Source organism: Emydura macquarii, unplaced genomic scaffold (genome assembly GCF_026122565.2).
Source record: "Emydura macquarii macquarii isolate MOO-44397 ecotype Brisbane River unplaced genomic scaffold, CSIRO-AGI_Emac_v2 contig_3220, whole genome shotgun sequence".
Classification (NCBI taxonomy): Eukaryota; Metazoa; Chordata; order Testudines; family Chelidae; genus Emydura; species Emydura macquarii.
This window is the reverse complement of record NW_027133357.1, coordinates 1,506,265-1,521,945: the sequence shown is the minus strand read 5'-3', so window position 1 is coordinate 1,521,945 and position 15,681 is coordinate 1,506,265. Positions and strand designations below refer to the sequence as shown.

General features: G+C 61.0%; 1 protein-coding gene across 6 annotated transcripts in view; it reads right to left on the bottom strand.

Annotated features, from left to right (window-relative positions):
- Positions 1-5,422: 5,422 nt before the first annotated feature.
- Positions 5,423-15,681, bottom strand: part of AMPD2 (adenosine monophosphate deaminase 2) — a 35,811-nt gene continuing 25,552 nt past the window's right edge. For all 6 annotated transcript variants that reach the window (XM_067531515.1, XM_067531517.1, XM_067531518.1 and 3 more), the window contains exons 7-18: positions 15,084-15,225; positions 13,936-14,025; positions 13,398-13,527; positions 12,986-13,180; positions 12,349-12,480; positions 11,713-11,876; positions 10,541-10,667; positions 10,026-10,189; positions 9,457-9,577; positions 8,822-8,995; positions 7,064-7,174; positions 5,423-6,400 (exon numbers count right to left, since the gene is read on the bottom strand). In XM_067531515.1, coding sequence (XP_067387616.1) covers positions 6,185-6,400; positions 7,064-7,174; positions 8,822-8,995; positions 9,457-9,577; positions 10,026-10,189; positions 10,541-10,667; positions 11,713-11,876; positions 12,349-12,480; positions 12,986-13,180; positions 13,398-13,527; positions 13,936-14,025; positions 15,084-15,225 — 1,766 coding nt within the window. In that variant the 3' untranslated portion in view covers positions 5,423-6,184. The remainder of the gene's footprint in view (positions 6,401-7,063; positions 7,175-8,821; positions 8,996-9,456; positions 9,578-10,025; positions 10,190-10,540; positions 10,668-11,712; positions 11,877-12,348; positions 12,481-12,985; positions 13,181-13,397; positions 13,528-13,935; positions 14,026-15,083; positions 15,226-15,681) is intronic.

Here is a 15,681-nt window from a genome sequence, read left to right as displayed (position 1 = left end):
TTCCCATCCCCAGCTCCCAGCCCAGGCAGGTGGCTCTTTGCACCGGCCCGTGCTGCTGGGCGCGGCGGCCATGGGATGTGGAACAGCCCCATCTCTGCTTCCTCTCCCACCGCTGCAACATGCGACACACAAGCAGCTTTCGTAGCGGCCCCTTTGCCCAGCTGATTCTCAGCTCAGGCTAGCAGCTCAGGCACCACAGCAGCCCCCGGAGCGGATTGCTGGGGGAAGGAAGGGGGTCTCCGACCATGGGTGACTTGTAAAAGAAGAGAGAGCAGCAACGCTTGGAGGACAGAGCATCCTAGAGCAGGGAGATCCGGCAATCCCAGTGGCTGGCTGGGGCCTAACTGAGCCCAAGCACCCTGATAGCCCAGGCACCCACGAGCCAGAGTGGATTTTCAAAGGACCGGCTCCCCCTGGTTTTCTGTCTATCTAGAGCCGTGTCATAGCCCGCAGCCCCGAGGTAACCAGGCACCGCACACTAACTCGCTTTCCCTTCGGTCCACTTTAAATTGTCTGCCTCTTAACGTCACTGCACGGCCCTCGGCCTTGCCCAAGGAGAGGGGGCCCATTTACCTTCTCTGAGCACGTTACACATTGTGCTGGCTCCCTCTGACCCGTCCTCTTGGATTCATCTCCTCTGAGTTGTTAAGGCATCATTGACAGTCACCTCTGGCATCTCTACCCCCATGCCTGGGACAGGCATGATAGGGACAGCGCGCCTGAGGACTGGGCTGGGGGAGGGAGGGGAAGGGTTAGGGCACGGGGAACGGCTGTGCTGTGGTGACCACAGCGGTCAGGGTTGCTCCCCACCAGCAAGAGCAGCCTGTGGCAGCGCTGTGCCGGGGCAGGCTATGCTCCCGGTGCCGTCAGCATGTGGTCGTGACATGGTGAAAGGCGGGGGCCCCTGAACGGCCTTTAGTCCTAGCAGGGGAACAACCGGTTTCTGGGACACTAGAGATGGGGGAAGGGTTTTGGTATACGTGTCCCTCTGGGCCCGCCTCGGCCCAGGGTGTGATATTTCCACCCCGAAGCAGACGAGGCCTCACGTCCTGGCATGAGTGGCGTGCTGCACTCTGTACCCTACACCTTCCCCAGCCCGTCTGCCCAGCATTGGGGGGGGGGGCCTGCTCTTGCTCCAGCCTTGCTCTGACCACGCCCTGGCCACATGATTCTGGCTCCAGCCACTAGGCCTGACAATCCCCATCACAGGTGCTGCTGCCCTCAGTACCATAGGGAATGGCACGGAGGTTGCCGGGGGAACAGTAGTTCTACGGTTGCCAGGGGCCATTGTTCTATTCAGCAGGACTGTCCAACGCACGGCTCCCTTCTTGGGACAATGCAGGGTCCTCCACCAGCTCTGCAGCAGGAGACCTGACAAGGAGCTGCTGGAGAGGCTGCAGAACCCTCCTGGGATGACACCGAAGCCACCACACTTGCCTCCCAGCACGGGAAGCCCAAAGCACCCACCTTCCCAGAAGTTTCCCTCAAGCTTCGCTGTCTCTCAGAACATCTCTGCTGGCAAGAGCCACTGGGTGGCGAATGGAGCCAGGCTTACCCTGCCCCCCACCCTCCTGCCCCCCAAGGGCAGGGCTCATAGGAGCCTTGTGGCCCATTGCAGGGGGAACCGGGCCAGGGACTTGGAGAGACGACCTGTGAAACCCCCCCCAGCGCGTGGCTTGGGGCCCTGTTTATGTCCACAACAAGCTGCACTCGGCTTGTACTGAAACTCTGGAACCTCTTAGTAATTTCATGGACACTGGAAACTGCCTAACGCTGGGCAGACGGGCTGGGGAAGGTGTAGGGTGCAGAGCGCAGCACCCACTCATGCCAGGACGCAAGGCCTCAGCTGCTTCAGGGCAGAAATGATCGTCCTGGCACAGAGCAGAGGCAGCGGCTCCCTGTGCACCTGGCGTCCCTATGCAGCACATCTCCTCTTGGCCCAACTCCTCTGGCCTCTCCTAGCCAGAAACCCAAACAGCACCCAGGGGGCGCCACCTGCTGGCAGCTTCTGCTATTGCACTAGATTGGCACACAAAGGCTTGGGTCAGACAGCTGGTTTAGTGACTCGGCTGCTGGGCCATGAATCTGCCACGTGCTAACAGTTCCTGAGCGTGCTTTGAGCTACCCCACTGTGGGACAAGACTAGATCAAAGCGATTCCATCGGTGCAGATCAGCAGGGCCCACGTGCGGCCAATTCACACACAGGCTCGCCCTGCACTGCCTGTTCCTGAAGACTAGCCCGAGGGAGGATTGTGGAACTGCAAAGTTTGCTGTCTGGTTGGAACATGGGGTAGCAGTAACCGCCACAATACATGCACCCTGGAATCTATTCTGGGCCCCCCACAGCTACACCACTGCAAGCTGGAGTCTGCGGCTCGCTAGCACTGGAAAAAGTTAGGGGTGGAGAGGAAAATCCTCGGCTAATCGCAATTTGATGGCCCTTTTTTTATGCCCAAATCAGGACACCCCTCCCTGGCACCTGATCTGCACAGGTGCTGTGCACATGCAGCTCGCCCCATGAATCTTTTCATAATTAGCTACATCTCATTTTAGCTGACGACTGAAGGCAACGTAAGAATTGAAACACCCAACACTCATTAAAACTAAAAACGGGAGTTTGAAAAATCTCTGAGACTCGACTCTCCACTCCCTTACGTCAGCGCCACTCCATCGGCTTCAGCGATGGCCACTCCAGCCGTGTCCCCTGGGTATTTCAGGGTCTGTCTCCGCCGTGGTCACAGGGCGTGACTGAAGCTAGCTCAGGAACATGCAGACGTGCTGGAATCGCAGCCTGTGAGGGCAGTGTAGACAGGCTCTAGGAAATGACACCACCTGAAAATGACTGCTCCCACGACTCCTCCTTGTCCCAGCTCAGGCACACCGCCCAAGTAGCGTGAAACCATTTGGGCCCCTCCACCTCAACGACTGAACCAGTTTATAGGTGGCCTGGACAGGAGTTAAACAAAGCAGCCAACGGGGCGCTTCTGTGCGTTTTTGTGGTTTTCGATGAAGGCCCGAAAGGACGCGGGGTTTCGCTTTTTCCTGCCTGGTGTTTTCTGAGAGGTGAAGGCTGGATGCGGCGGGGTTTGCTGGAGACCCTCAGACCTTTCACCACCACGTTGAAGCCACCAGAGGGACACAAACCCCCCCACCTGGTGCCGGTTCCCTTTAACACCCCTGCCCAGGACACGGTTGCTGATAGTGATTGTTGGCAGCACGTTATCTTCAGCCTGTGAATTGATCCTTCGCTTCCCTCCTACAGCGTGAGCTGTTCCCTGGGGTCAAAATCGACTAACTCAGTGTCCTGCACCTTCCAAAGAGGCAGGAGGCTAGTGCTTTCACACTCCCACTTGGAGACCCATTCACGTACTGCCCCCTAGAGGGAAAAGCTGAGCTCTCCAAGGACCATGAGTGTGAGCACAGGCTGATCTGAGCAGAGCAGCGGGAGCTGGGACGCCTGGGTTCAATTCTTGCTGTGCCATTGGCTTAAGCCGTGCCTCGGTTTCCCGGTGTGTAGGATGAGTGGTAATAACCTATCCCACGGGCACTGGGGGTTAATCTCAGGTCTGGAAGGCAATTTGGAGACAGAGCGACAGCGAGTCCTGAGCGTTATTAGTGATTTACGGCACCGAGGGCCGCATAGAAATCAGCATGGGGATGAACAGTGAAATCTCTGGCTGAAGGCAGCTCCCACAGCTCCAAAGCAACCCCCACCCCCCTCTGTGACTCACACACACCCCCAGCCAAAGAGTTTACTTAAATAGTTCGTATTTATTGATCATGCTCGTTTTTTAACATGACATCGGAGAACAGGGAACGCGTGTCGGCGGTTGCATCCGAACGATGTGGCAGTACCAGAGTGAGGGCAGGTGAGAGGAAGGGTGGGGGTGGGGGAGCAGGGCTAAGATACATCTCTAAAGGGAATCAAAAAACTTCCTAGGCCTACTAGCACGGAGAAGCAGGACGGGTCTGGCAAGGCAGGGGGGATAGTCCCCTACTGATAAGCCACGCCCCACAGGCCACTGAGGTGCCTATCCCCACTCCATAGCCAGGATCAGCAGAGTCCCTCTGCTCTCTGATTAGCACTGCTCTGTGTCCCGGCACCGGCCAGAGCCCAGCTGCAGCCTGCACTAGACCCGGACGTGCAGTGACGGCTCCTCAGAGCCGCCGGCATCAGGACCACAGGCAAGGGCTGCAGGGGTGGGAGTAACGGCAGATCCGTGGACGGAGAGCTCCTCCACCCCGCGGAGACTGGCACCAGCGGACCAGCCCCTTCGTGAGTGCTCTGGCCAGGGTGGCACCAGCGAGGAGAGTGGCATGGGGGAGGCTGTTGGGACTGGCTCTCTGACAGCTCCCCGCAGGTCAGAGCGGGAGTGGCAGGCACTGGCTGCTGTGGCTGGGGCTTCATGGGAACAGATCCAGCTGATCCCAGAGCCCCGGAGAGAGAGCAAGCGCTGGGTGAGAAAGGCGACGGGGATGGACAGAGGAGGGGAGCAGCCTGCACACCCGGGCCCAGGCAGGGACTGTGACCAGAGTTAGGGGGCTGGGAGCTTAGCAAACGCTGCCCTGAGCCCAGGAACAGGGGACTGCACCCCCCGAGCCACTGGGGCCAGGGAACCTCCCCGCTCTGTGCCCATGTGCGACACCCTGATCGCCCACCATGCCAGTGAGCTGGGCCTGAATGAAAGGCAGATGGGCAAGGGCAGAGTCAGGGCGGGCAGCGCTTACCCACCCAGCTCCCTATGGCTCCGCCCCCTGCCACATACTGCCAGCCCCTCCCTAGCCAAGGGGTCACCCCCCAACCCATAAAAGCTTCACTGAAAGGGGACTCGTGGGGCCGAGCTCCTCTCCGCACCCCCGGCAGAGCAGGCAGGGACCCCCTTCCCCACGGCCGTGGGCGCATTTTCTGGATCTGCTCCACGGGGAGCCAGAGATGGCTCCTCCCCCGTCCCCAGAGCGCAGTGTGAACCCACGGCTGGGCACTGACGCACGTTGTGGGGCCCGGAAGCAGAGCGGGTGCCACTGCGGTGGCTCCACAGGGGATGGGGGACGGCCATGAGGCAGGGGCACCGCCCGTAGGAGGACGGTCCTGCAGCCCAACACACAGACGGTGCACAGGAGCCCCCAGGATTGCCCCCGGGAGACGAGGCTGGCTGTAACCGCCCTGACTGGGAGGTTCCCGGGAGTTAGAGGGTTAAAGACATCCAGGGCCCTCCCCTGCTGCCAGCACAGATAAACGTTCAGACTGACACTAGATGCGAACTGAGTTAAAAATAGCAGGCCCAGCCTCTTCTCCGGCCCCTCCTCCCATGCCAACCCAGAGCAGGACCCGCAGGCCGGGCACAGACCCACGCTGCTCTTGGGGGGGGGTGGGGGGGGGGGTGTGTGTGTCTCAGGACTTGGGCATCACAGTCTGAGGAATTTGGAGAATGGATCCTCCTTTATTTAAAAAGTACCTGGCCCAGCTAGTCCCCGGCGCCCGAGTACTGGGCCAGGGCGAAACCCAGCTCTCGGCCACCTGCCCTTATGGCTACAGATCCAGACACAGAGACATCCAGCCACACGAGTCACCGGACTGACATAACCTGAAGGCAACATCTTTCCCGGGCATAAAAGCCACGCTGAGTGTGGCACCTGCCCAGAGCACCATGCTCCAGCTACCACCACCCCCAAGAGAGAGGCCCACCAGGACCTTGACTCGTACCAGAGCCCGTGTGCTTTCACGCCAGCACACTGGCGCCTCAACTGCCTGCCACTGGGCAGGAACACGGGCTCACTAGCACCTCCAAGCCTCCCAGGGTGCTAGGATCCATGCTCCTGGCCTGCGATCCAGCCCCTTCTGCATCGGTGCCCCCCAAACGGCTCCGCAGACCCTCACGCCGGAGTCAGGCAGGAGTTTAAAAAAGAAAAAAACCCAGAACAAACAAACCCAAAACAAAAAATAATAATAACCCAAAGCAACCAACTAAAAAGGCCCCGATCTGTTACCAACGGCAGCCACTAAGGAAAGAGACTTAACCCCTTCCTTGGGGAAACACCAAGCAAAAGGGAATGCACGGAAACCAACCACAGGAAACGGACAGAATCCCCAGGATGGAGGTGGGGGGGGCATCTCCTCATGCTCCAGGCTAGCCTTTGTGTGGGGAGAGCGCGCCTGGGGGTGAGCGTGCAGACCAGCGTCTTTCACTGAGCACCCAGACTGGAGCTCATGGTTAAGGAGTCCTCTTCTTGGATGGTCTCCAACTCCGCCGACTGCACGGCCTGCGTAATGAGGGTCAGCTCCTGGCACAGCGTCTCGAAACGGTAGCTCACGCGGATGTCCGGCACGTTGGTGCGTCTGATGTCGTTCCCCTCGGAGCCTTCCTTCTGGTAATTGGGTCCCAGCCAGTAGCTCTTCACCTGGGAAAGAGAGTGGAGAGGGACAGTCAGGAGGTCTCAGGGTGGGGCTTTCATCTAGAAGGCTGACATGCTGGCTGGGAGCATCTTTACCCACTGTTGAAATGCGGCTACCTCTGGGGTGGCGAGCAGCAGTCATGTAACAGACTGCAACAATGCTATGCAACAGTCTAAGCTGGGAAGTGAACCAGAATCCCATCTCCAAGAGACACAGTGGTGGAATTCATGAAGCAGGTCTGGAATAACCAGAGCTGGAACCTGGCCAACACCCCACCCTCTGTACGATGTGCCAGGGGTTCTGTAACAGGCATTAAGGTCCTAGCCTCTGGTTCGGATCTCGTCTGAAAGGCATACAGCCCCCGGCACCGTGCTGTGTCATGTGACAGGACTCCATCTCCGGCGGCGCAGTCCCCCTGCGGCGGAGCTGGGAGCTGGGGTGTGAGCAGGTTACAGAGCACAGTACCCCCTAAAGCTGGGCAGGGGGACAGGGAGGTGGCAGGGGGGCTGTAGGGTACAGAACGCAGCCCCCACTAATGCCAGGCTGGGTGCAGGAACCTGCCCAGGTTCCTCAGCTTGGCGTGAACGCTTATTGAACAGCCGTGGATGTAAGGCCGTGCTGGGCTCGGAGAAGAGAAGGGGACCCTGTCGGGGGGACCCCAGCCTTACCTTGTGGGAGAAGCCACTCATGAGCACGCTGTTGCGAGCCAGTTCGCACATGTCGCAGGAGCTGAGCTTCCACACCTGCGTGGCGATGCTGTACTCCTCCATCAGGGGCTCCTGCAATGGCAAGGCCGGGTCAGACAGGCCCGTGCTGCTCCCCCAAACCCCACCCACAGCCAGCTCCCCAGGGCAGCCTCTCACCCCGGCCCTGCCTGCCGTGAGAGAGGAGAGCATGTGGCGGGGCTGTCGCTCGCTGGAGAGCGCAGCCAGCGCCGGTGGCACCAGGGCATGCTCCCCCACGCTGTCCTGCCCCACGAGCCACGGCCCTGCCCTGCCCGGACCCCACGAGGGCCCAGTGAGCACCAGCTGTGACTGAGCCCGGAGAGGGAAGCTGTGACGCAGGCACCTTTCAGCATGAGGAGCCCTGGTGTCAACTGCCCCCTGGGTAGGGACTCGGGAACACAGCCGTTTCCACACGGGTAGCCTGCGGTACACGCCTTTCCCCAGGGGCACAGGGCGGCCTGCAAAACCGAGCCCGGCGACCAGGTCTGAGTCTTGGCCCTGAATGAGCCCATAACTGAGGGGAGAAGGCAACGATAGTCCCAGCTTCCCTGGCATTTCGTGTCCCCCCCCTTCCTCCCAGGGTACGTCCTCCATGCAGCAGCACTGGAGTCAGAGGAATCGTGGCCCGGGGCAGAGCACAGTTGTCCCGTGTCCCCCCCCCCCCCCGCCCGCTTCGTTGGACTAGCTGCCAATGGCAGGACGGGACAGAAATCTGGGCAACGAGGGGTGACGCGCAGCAGAGCGGAGGGCTCCGGATCAAAGCAAGCCCTGGAAGCAGCGTCTCCCCCCATCACAGCATGGGGGGCTGCTTACAGCCAGGCTCCTTCCAGCCTGAACAGGGCCTGCCCTGAACCAAAACCTGGGTCAGCCCCCGACCCCTCCCCCGGCCTCAGGAGAGAATCTGGATCAGGGGCTTGGCCCAATTTCTGCTCTCACCATGGCACCTGCCGGGAGGAGCCTCATCCCAGCTGCAGAAAGCTGCGATATCACCCTCTGTGCCAGCTTAAAATAAAGCAACAGTGCTGGGGAACTCTGGCGTTCCCTCCAGCAGCTGCAACAATGCCTCTGCCCTCCTTTAAACCTGACCTTCCCCCAGCACGCGGCCCCCACCTGCGGGGTTAGCGCACGCCCAGGCCTGAGCCGACAGAGCTGCAGGGTCCAGACCTTCCTCTTCTCTAGGCTCCCTGCACAGAACCTTCTGGCTCCTCTGACGCAGAACAGGGGCCTCTGCTAAATTCCCTGCCCGCTGCATCTCCCGGGCAGGAAGGGTCTCCTCGCCTCTGTTTCACCCTAGCAATGCCCCTCGTGACACCAATCCCTCCCCAGCCACAGCGCCACAGCCTGCAGACGCGCCAAGGCTCCCCGCCCCCCAGCTGCCCTGGGCCAGGCTAGACACATCCAGCTCTTTCCATCTTTCCCCAAAGGTCGGTCCCTTCCATCCCCGATGGTTGGCCGCTGCTCTCCTTCGAGAGCCCCCCCAGTTTGCTGGCATCTCCCTGAGGCCGACACAGCGCTTTGTGTGTGTGTGGGGGGGGGTGTGTGTGTGTGTGTGTGTGTGTGTGTGTGTGTGTGTGTGGGTGTGGGTGTGGGTGTGGGTGTGGGTGTGGGTGTGGGTGTGGGTGTGGGTGTGTGCGTGTGTGGGTGTGGGTGTGGGGAGGCTGGGCGATGGGCTCTCGGCCCCGGGTGCCCCGACTTGCTCACCTTGGTGAAGTGGAACTGCAGTGGGTCATCAGTGGAGAGCGAGACAACCAGGCCACGGGAAAGATACTCGGGCAGCGGGTTGCGGTGGTAGCTCAGGAAGAGACTATTGTTGCTGAGCGGGGACATGGCGATGCCAATCTGGGCTAGGTAGTAGAGGTACTGCAGCACGGGCGCCTGGCCAGGACGAGCCGGGAGAGAGCGTGGTTAACAGGGCAGAGCAGCTCCCTTCAGACGGGCTGAACCGGACTTTTCTCCCACCCCATCTCAGAGCCCTAGGGCTCAGAATCTCCCATGCCCCCTCAGCACGCACGTTGGCTGTAAAGCATCTCTCCCTGGCATGCTAGAATGCCAGCGCTGTCCCTCTGTCTGTCTGTCTGGGCATCTGTAGCACCCTCCCCTACCTAGGTTCTCTTAACGTGCCCATCACCATGGTATCCAAGCTCCGCACCAGCCAAAGGCCTTCCCCAAGACCTGCCACGATGGAGATGCAGCCATTTGTACTGGGAACATCACAGCCCCCTGCCCGCCCTGCTCCGCTAGTGTGTCAGGGTTGCTGTCGGGTACCACACGACCAGAGCCGGCTGCAGAGCTGGGCGGGCAGGGGGAGAGGGGTGCGCGGCTCTCCGTGCTCTTACCTTGCGGAGCAGCAGACCGTGCGAGATGTTCTCCGACAGCATGAAGGCCGACACCAGGTGGTGGATCGGGCCCGCCTCCCCGCAGTGGGGGCGCAGGACAAAGGTGTGGAAGCCCCTCTTCCTGCAGAGAGGTCGCCAAAGCAGCTGAGCGCCAACCCACGGCAGCTGAGCCAGGGAGCCACGTGGGCAGGAGACACCAGGGACAGCCACCACCCAGACACAAACACCAGGAGTGGGCCTTCCCGGAGCAGGAGATCGAACAGACAAGGCCTGCGCCTGAGATCCTGCTGGGTAACTTCCCAGCCATAAGGGTCCACTCCACAGCCCAGGGGTGTGACAGACAGGCACGGCTGGATCACCGATGTCCCTCTCGGTTGGGGGGGCTGGGGGGTGGCCTATGCTGCTTCCTAGGTCCACGCAACTGGCACTGAATTGCCAGGGGAGCCCCTCAGTGCGGTGGAGATGGGCCAGGCAGGGAGAGAGGGCTCCCTTTACTCCCACGTGAGCCCCGAGTGGTGGAAATGGACGGGTTTGGGGGGGGAGGGGGAAGGGGAGGCAGGATTTCCTACCTACGCAGGTGATTCAGCACCGTCATGTTGGCATACATGTAGTACAGGTAGTAGGAGTAGGGTGGATTGTCTTCCTCGACCCAGGTCCCGGGTAGGGGGCTGTCCAGGTTGAAGATGTGCTGCTCCGGCTTGGATTCGTCATCCACGCTGTCGAAACCATCCACCTGCGACCGGGAGGATGGAGCATGAGATGCCGGAGGAGGCGCGCACAGACGGGGGGCTCCTTCCCAGGGGGAACCCACTGCTGGAGGCAGTGCTGTGCCATCCTGGGTGTCTAGACATCCCAAGCCCCAGGTGGCAGGAGGAAAGGGCACCCCAGCAGCAGGAGCCTGTTGGGCCTGAGATCTGGCATGTTACCCTCCCCCAGAAGGCTCCTGTCACCCCGTGGAAGTGGAAGCGCTTGACTGGCCACACACAGGGGCCAGCGCTGGGCAGTCCCTGCCTGCCCAGCCACTCCCAGCCCAGGGTCCCTGGGCAGTCCAGTCCAGTCCCTAAACCCAGAGGGTGGCACGCACATGTTCCAAGAAGAGGTGCAGCTCCGGGTGGCTAGCAGGGTGGATGGTGGCTTCAAAGAGGGGCAGGAAAATATTCTCCAGCATCTCCTGGAAGTTGGCCAGCTGCTTCTTGGTGCGGTACACGTCGCTGAGAGACACAGAGAGGGGGCCCGAGGGCAGGGTCAGAGCGGGCTGCCTCCACGCCGTGGCCGGCTCAACTAGGTCCCTGAACACCCTGCTAGGAGCCGGATCCTGCCTCTCCCTGCCCCAGACTCAGAGTTGTCAATTCCCTCCCTTCTGGGCTCCCTCATCCTGCAGCGTCTTCTGATCTCATCCCTCCCTCTGCTGGGTTCAAACAGCTCGTGGTCCCTGGAAGCAGGCTTCCCAATGATCCTCACTCCTTCCTGGGCATGGAGATCCAGGATGGCTCCCCCTCTAGCTGGATCCCTTGCCACCTGGGTCAAGAAGCTGCCCCTCTAGGGATCTCCTGGACGAACCAGCTTTAGCCAAGCCCAGAGCAGGGCTCCCACCCCCAGCAGAGCAGATAGAGCAAGAGGGATCATCCTGGTTCGAGCACATCAACAGCTGCCCCCGGGATCTTCCATCCCCCATGCGCACAGCTCTGGGGCAAGTGTCTGTTGCTTTCCAGGCCTCTCGCCCTCTCCCCTCACGATCTCAACAGCAGCGTAAATCATGGGCCTACGAAGAATCATCGCCCTCTCTCATCTCCACCAGGCCACCCGTCCCCATCCAGGAGCCTAACTAGCTGCTCTCTGTGCCCTCCCCCGGCCCGTGGGCCTTCCAGCAGCCTCGTGCCAGAACGTGGTCTTCTCAGTCTCACACTAGCGAGGGGGAGGAACACAGTCTGGGGATCATGGCAACAGAGAGCCAGGACTCCTGCGTTCCATCGACTCCCTTGGATGCTTCATCGCCCTGTGCTTAGAATCTGTCCTCAATAAAATGGGGAGAACCCCACTGACCCACCCCCGAATGACTATCCCTAGGAGGTGGCTAAGCAATCCAGGGGAAGGGCTTGGATATCACTAGGGCTACTGGAATACAAAGACTCAGCATCCTTGGCTGGAAGGGTCACAGTCCCTGGCGTGAGTCCACTGGACCAGCTCTGCCTGCTGGTACGCCGCAGCCCAGGGCCCCTCCTGCCACCCGGTGCCCCCGGACGGGGCGATGCTCACAAGAGGCGCGGCACCTGCACCAGCCAGCGCACGTTGTTGGAGTGCACCTTGTGGCTCACGGCCCACTTGGCCAGCTTGTCCCACTCGTCCCGCGACCGGCCGTAGATGGAGAGCCGCAGCTCGGCGTTCTGGTACTTGCTCTCCTCCAGGTCGGACATCACCTCCTGCGGAGAGCGGAACGTGCAGGTCAGCCGGGGGCAGTGCCCTCCCAGCCAGCAGGGAACGGGCGCAGGCGGGTGAGACACGGTGGTGGGGGGGGGACACACCCCCTCGTGCACATCGCAACTTGCGAAACGATCCAGGCATGCGCCTGGTCTCGCAACACAGATGTCGGCGCGCTTTGCCTCCCTAACCAAAGGCATATGCGTGTTCGCTACAGCGATGTAAGACCCCTGCACACGTGTGCACAGACCTCATCTGGGGAGACAGCCACAAATCGGGCTCATCTTATACGCGCCCCACCCCACACACACACACGTTCACCCACTGGAGATGCTCTTCTCTGGATTCCACCTGCTCCCTCAAACAGCCTCGGTTTCTCTCTGTCACCAGGCCAGTCTCTGCAGCAGGGCGGCAGAGGTGCGTAGGCCCGGGGGATGGGCCTGCTGGGAGCACAGGACCGGAGGCAGGTCTCACCTTGATTATGTGAGCGAAGTACTTCCCCGACACCTCGTTGTCCGTCTTGATGAAGATCTCGCGCAGGATGGACTCCCCGATGGGGTTGTACTTGGTGTTGAACTTGTCGAAGCGGTGGAAGGTGTTACGGTCCTGCCGACCGGGGCACAGGGACGCGTCAGTGCCTGGGCAGCCAGGAGAGGAGCACGGGCCGTCCCAGTCCCCAGGAGAAAGCCCGGAGACCTCACGGCCCCAGCCCAACTCCTCCACGACTCCCACCAGAGCAAGGCTGCAGAGATCCCTCCTCTTAGCGCCCATCCCCTGCCTCCAGCCTATGCCACCTCCTTACAAGATGCACCATCTCCCAAGAGCCCCCAGCTGCCCAGAAGGTCCCAAGGAGAGGATGCATCATGCAGCTCAGCAAAGGCCACAGGGATGGAACATCCTCTTGCCTCAGCCACTGGACGTCTCTGCAGACCAATGCTGGGACTGAGCAGGCACGGGGGTGAGAGCACGGTGAGGCAGGTCCGACCCAGAAATGGGTTTGCTTCTCCATGCACCCCAGATGGTGCTGCGCCCGGAGCAAAGGGGACCGTCCCCAGAGGGCAGCAGAACAGGAGCGCCTTGCCAGGGCGCTGGCCAGGGGAAGGCAACCTACCGCATGGACGTCCAGCGTGTCCACGCTGAGGTCGTAGGCCGTGAGGTTCATGGTCTCGAAGACCTCCTTCAGGGTCTGCTCCTTGCCTTTCTCCACGTGCACGATCTCGTCCAGGTGCTTCTTCATGGTGCGCTTGATGAAGCGCAGCAGGTGCTTCTGGTTCATGCAGGACGAGGCGTGGATGTGCGTGTCCACCTGCCGGGGGGGAAGGGGAGAAGGAGGGGACATGGGACCAAGACCCCGGAGGCTGATGCAGGTAGTCCCTGCAGACTGGGAGGAGCTTGCTGTCAGTGCCTGTGCCTGGGGGACAGAGGACCTCGCTCCCCAGGGTGGTCAATCCAACAAGGATTTGCTTGGCTGCACGCGATGAGGCGCCGGGACAGGGTGGGCCGGGCTCAGGCCCTGATCGTACCTTGCGGATGTTGTAGAAGTCCCGGTGGGGGACCTTCTTCTGAGCTGCCAGCTCCTTCATCTCGTTGAGCAGGACGTGCATCTGGAACTTGGAGCTCAGATACTGCAGCCGCCGGTAGCAGAAGGATTTTCTGGAGGAGGGAACAGGTTATGGGTCTGGGGGATCTCTCTTCAGAAATCCTTGGGCCTAAACCCCCTTCATTGCAGCGTGGTGGTTGCCTAGTGGTTAGAGCACCAGACTAGGACCCAGGAGAGCTGGGTTCTACCCCCGGCTCTGACACTCTGTGGCCCGGGGCTAGTGATGAGCTCGGTGTTATTAATTGCAACTCTCAGGGGCTGGAGTCTGAGGAGGGGGCATCCTGTACCCCCAGCGCCTGCAGCCCGAGGCTGGACTGGTCCCACTCACACGAGGCAGCCCTTGGCGCAGCTCTAACGGCGCAGCAGCCAGCCGGACAGAGGGGCCAGGAAGAATCCACATGGCCCGTCTCAGCCGGGGCCGTCGCCGGGGACAGGGAGGGACGGGAAGCCGCTCTGCTTACATGGGGCCATTGATGATCAGAGCCATCAAGACGTTCATGTCGGCGATGAACTCCTGCAGGTCAGGATACGGCAGGTCCAGCTCCACACTCCTGTGGGAGGGAGACAGGACACAGAGCCCGTCACACAGAGACATGGTAGACAGCTGTGGGGGCAGGGAAAGGGAATAGCCTGGCGGGCACCCAGCTGGCATGTGGGAGACCCAAGGTCAAGTCCCTGCTCCGGGGACTATTTCCTTATGTATACAAGATGGCCCAGCTCCAATAGGAGAGACTGAGAAAGCCCCGCGGCTAGGGCATTGCCCGGCCATGGGGGAGACCCAAATTCAAATCCCTTCTCCGCTCAGGCAGCTGGGGGTAACTGAACCCTTTCACAAGGGAAGGGGAATTAATCCAGTGCCCAGGCCCTGTTCATAGGGTTAGGGTTGTCTGCAACCACCTCCCCAAATCCCTGAAGCTATTTCCAGCAGCAGTGTTACTGGCCACCTTCCCTCCCAGCCCCCACTGGGCAGTGTTTTTGGGGGCTGCTAAACAGCTGCCATGCCCACCCCTGAGGTGGCTGCCCTAAGGTGCTAAGTAAGTGACTGTGTCTAGTTCCTAGGGCTCCCTGGGATCTTTCGATGCCATGTAAAAAACCCTCCTATTAATATTATTATTACTACAGGGAGAGGCAGTGTGGCTCAGTGCTTAGAGTAAGGCACTGGGCCCAGGACCCTGGACTCTGTTCCTGGCTCTCTGTGACACCTTAGGAAAGCCAATCAGGCTTGCAGAAGTGGCCGCTGACTTGGGGTGAATAAAGAGAGGAAGAAACCCCAAGGGGATGACCAGGAAACGCCATCCTGCGGGGCACCTGGAGCCCCATGAAGGCAGAGGGCAAAGGGAACCAGGGATCCAGATGTAAAAGGGACGCTGCATCTGCCACGCCATACAGTGCCTCTGAGAGCCTGCTGGGAAAGGGTTGGATTGGGCCCCGCGGGCAGGGCGCTCATTCCTCCTGCCCCAGAGAGGCTGCTTCGCCAGCATGGACCCGGCTCCTTTCAGTGCCCCTCCACAGATCCACCCACCCTTGCTCCTCGCCGGACCAGGTGCTGGGGTTACACCTGGGGCGCATGCCCCGGATGCCCTCCCGCCTGCTCTTCCCCCTCCCGTACCTGTCCCCAACATCCTGCTTGGTGTAGACGTGGATCACGCCGCTGACCATCCTGAGGCTGAAGCCCAGGTCGGCGGGCATGGCCTCGGGGAGGCAGGTCTCATAGGGGTGCCGGTCTGTGAACGGGGGGTGCACAGGAGCATCTGCAAACAGGACGAGCAGCGCAGGGAGAGTTCGTACCAGGCTGGGGTCTGGACAGCACCTAGCGCCAGCCTGGGATCCCTCGTGGCGCCACAGGAGTCTCCGACAAAGGCGGGGAGAGGAGGGCAACCTAGTCCAGATGCATCCCTTGCCTGCTCTCTTGCTCCCTTCCCTCCCCCACACCCAACTCCCTCCATCTCGCAACCCAGACTTTTGTCCCTCCCCCCCCGCCCCCATCAGAGATCCTCCTCCCTCAGGCCCCCCTTGTGCAGTGCCCTCTCTGATTCCCCCCCCCCCTTTGGAATAACGGGGGTGGCAGGAGCACGACCAGGGAGCAGGTGCCATGTTACCATCGGGTGGGGAAGGAGCAGGTCACCCAGCCCTTCGCCATGGAGCTGAGGGGGGGCTGGGAAAGCCCAGCTAGCTCGACCCCCCTACTCCTGGGCAGGATTGTTCCA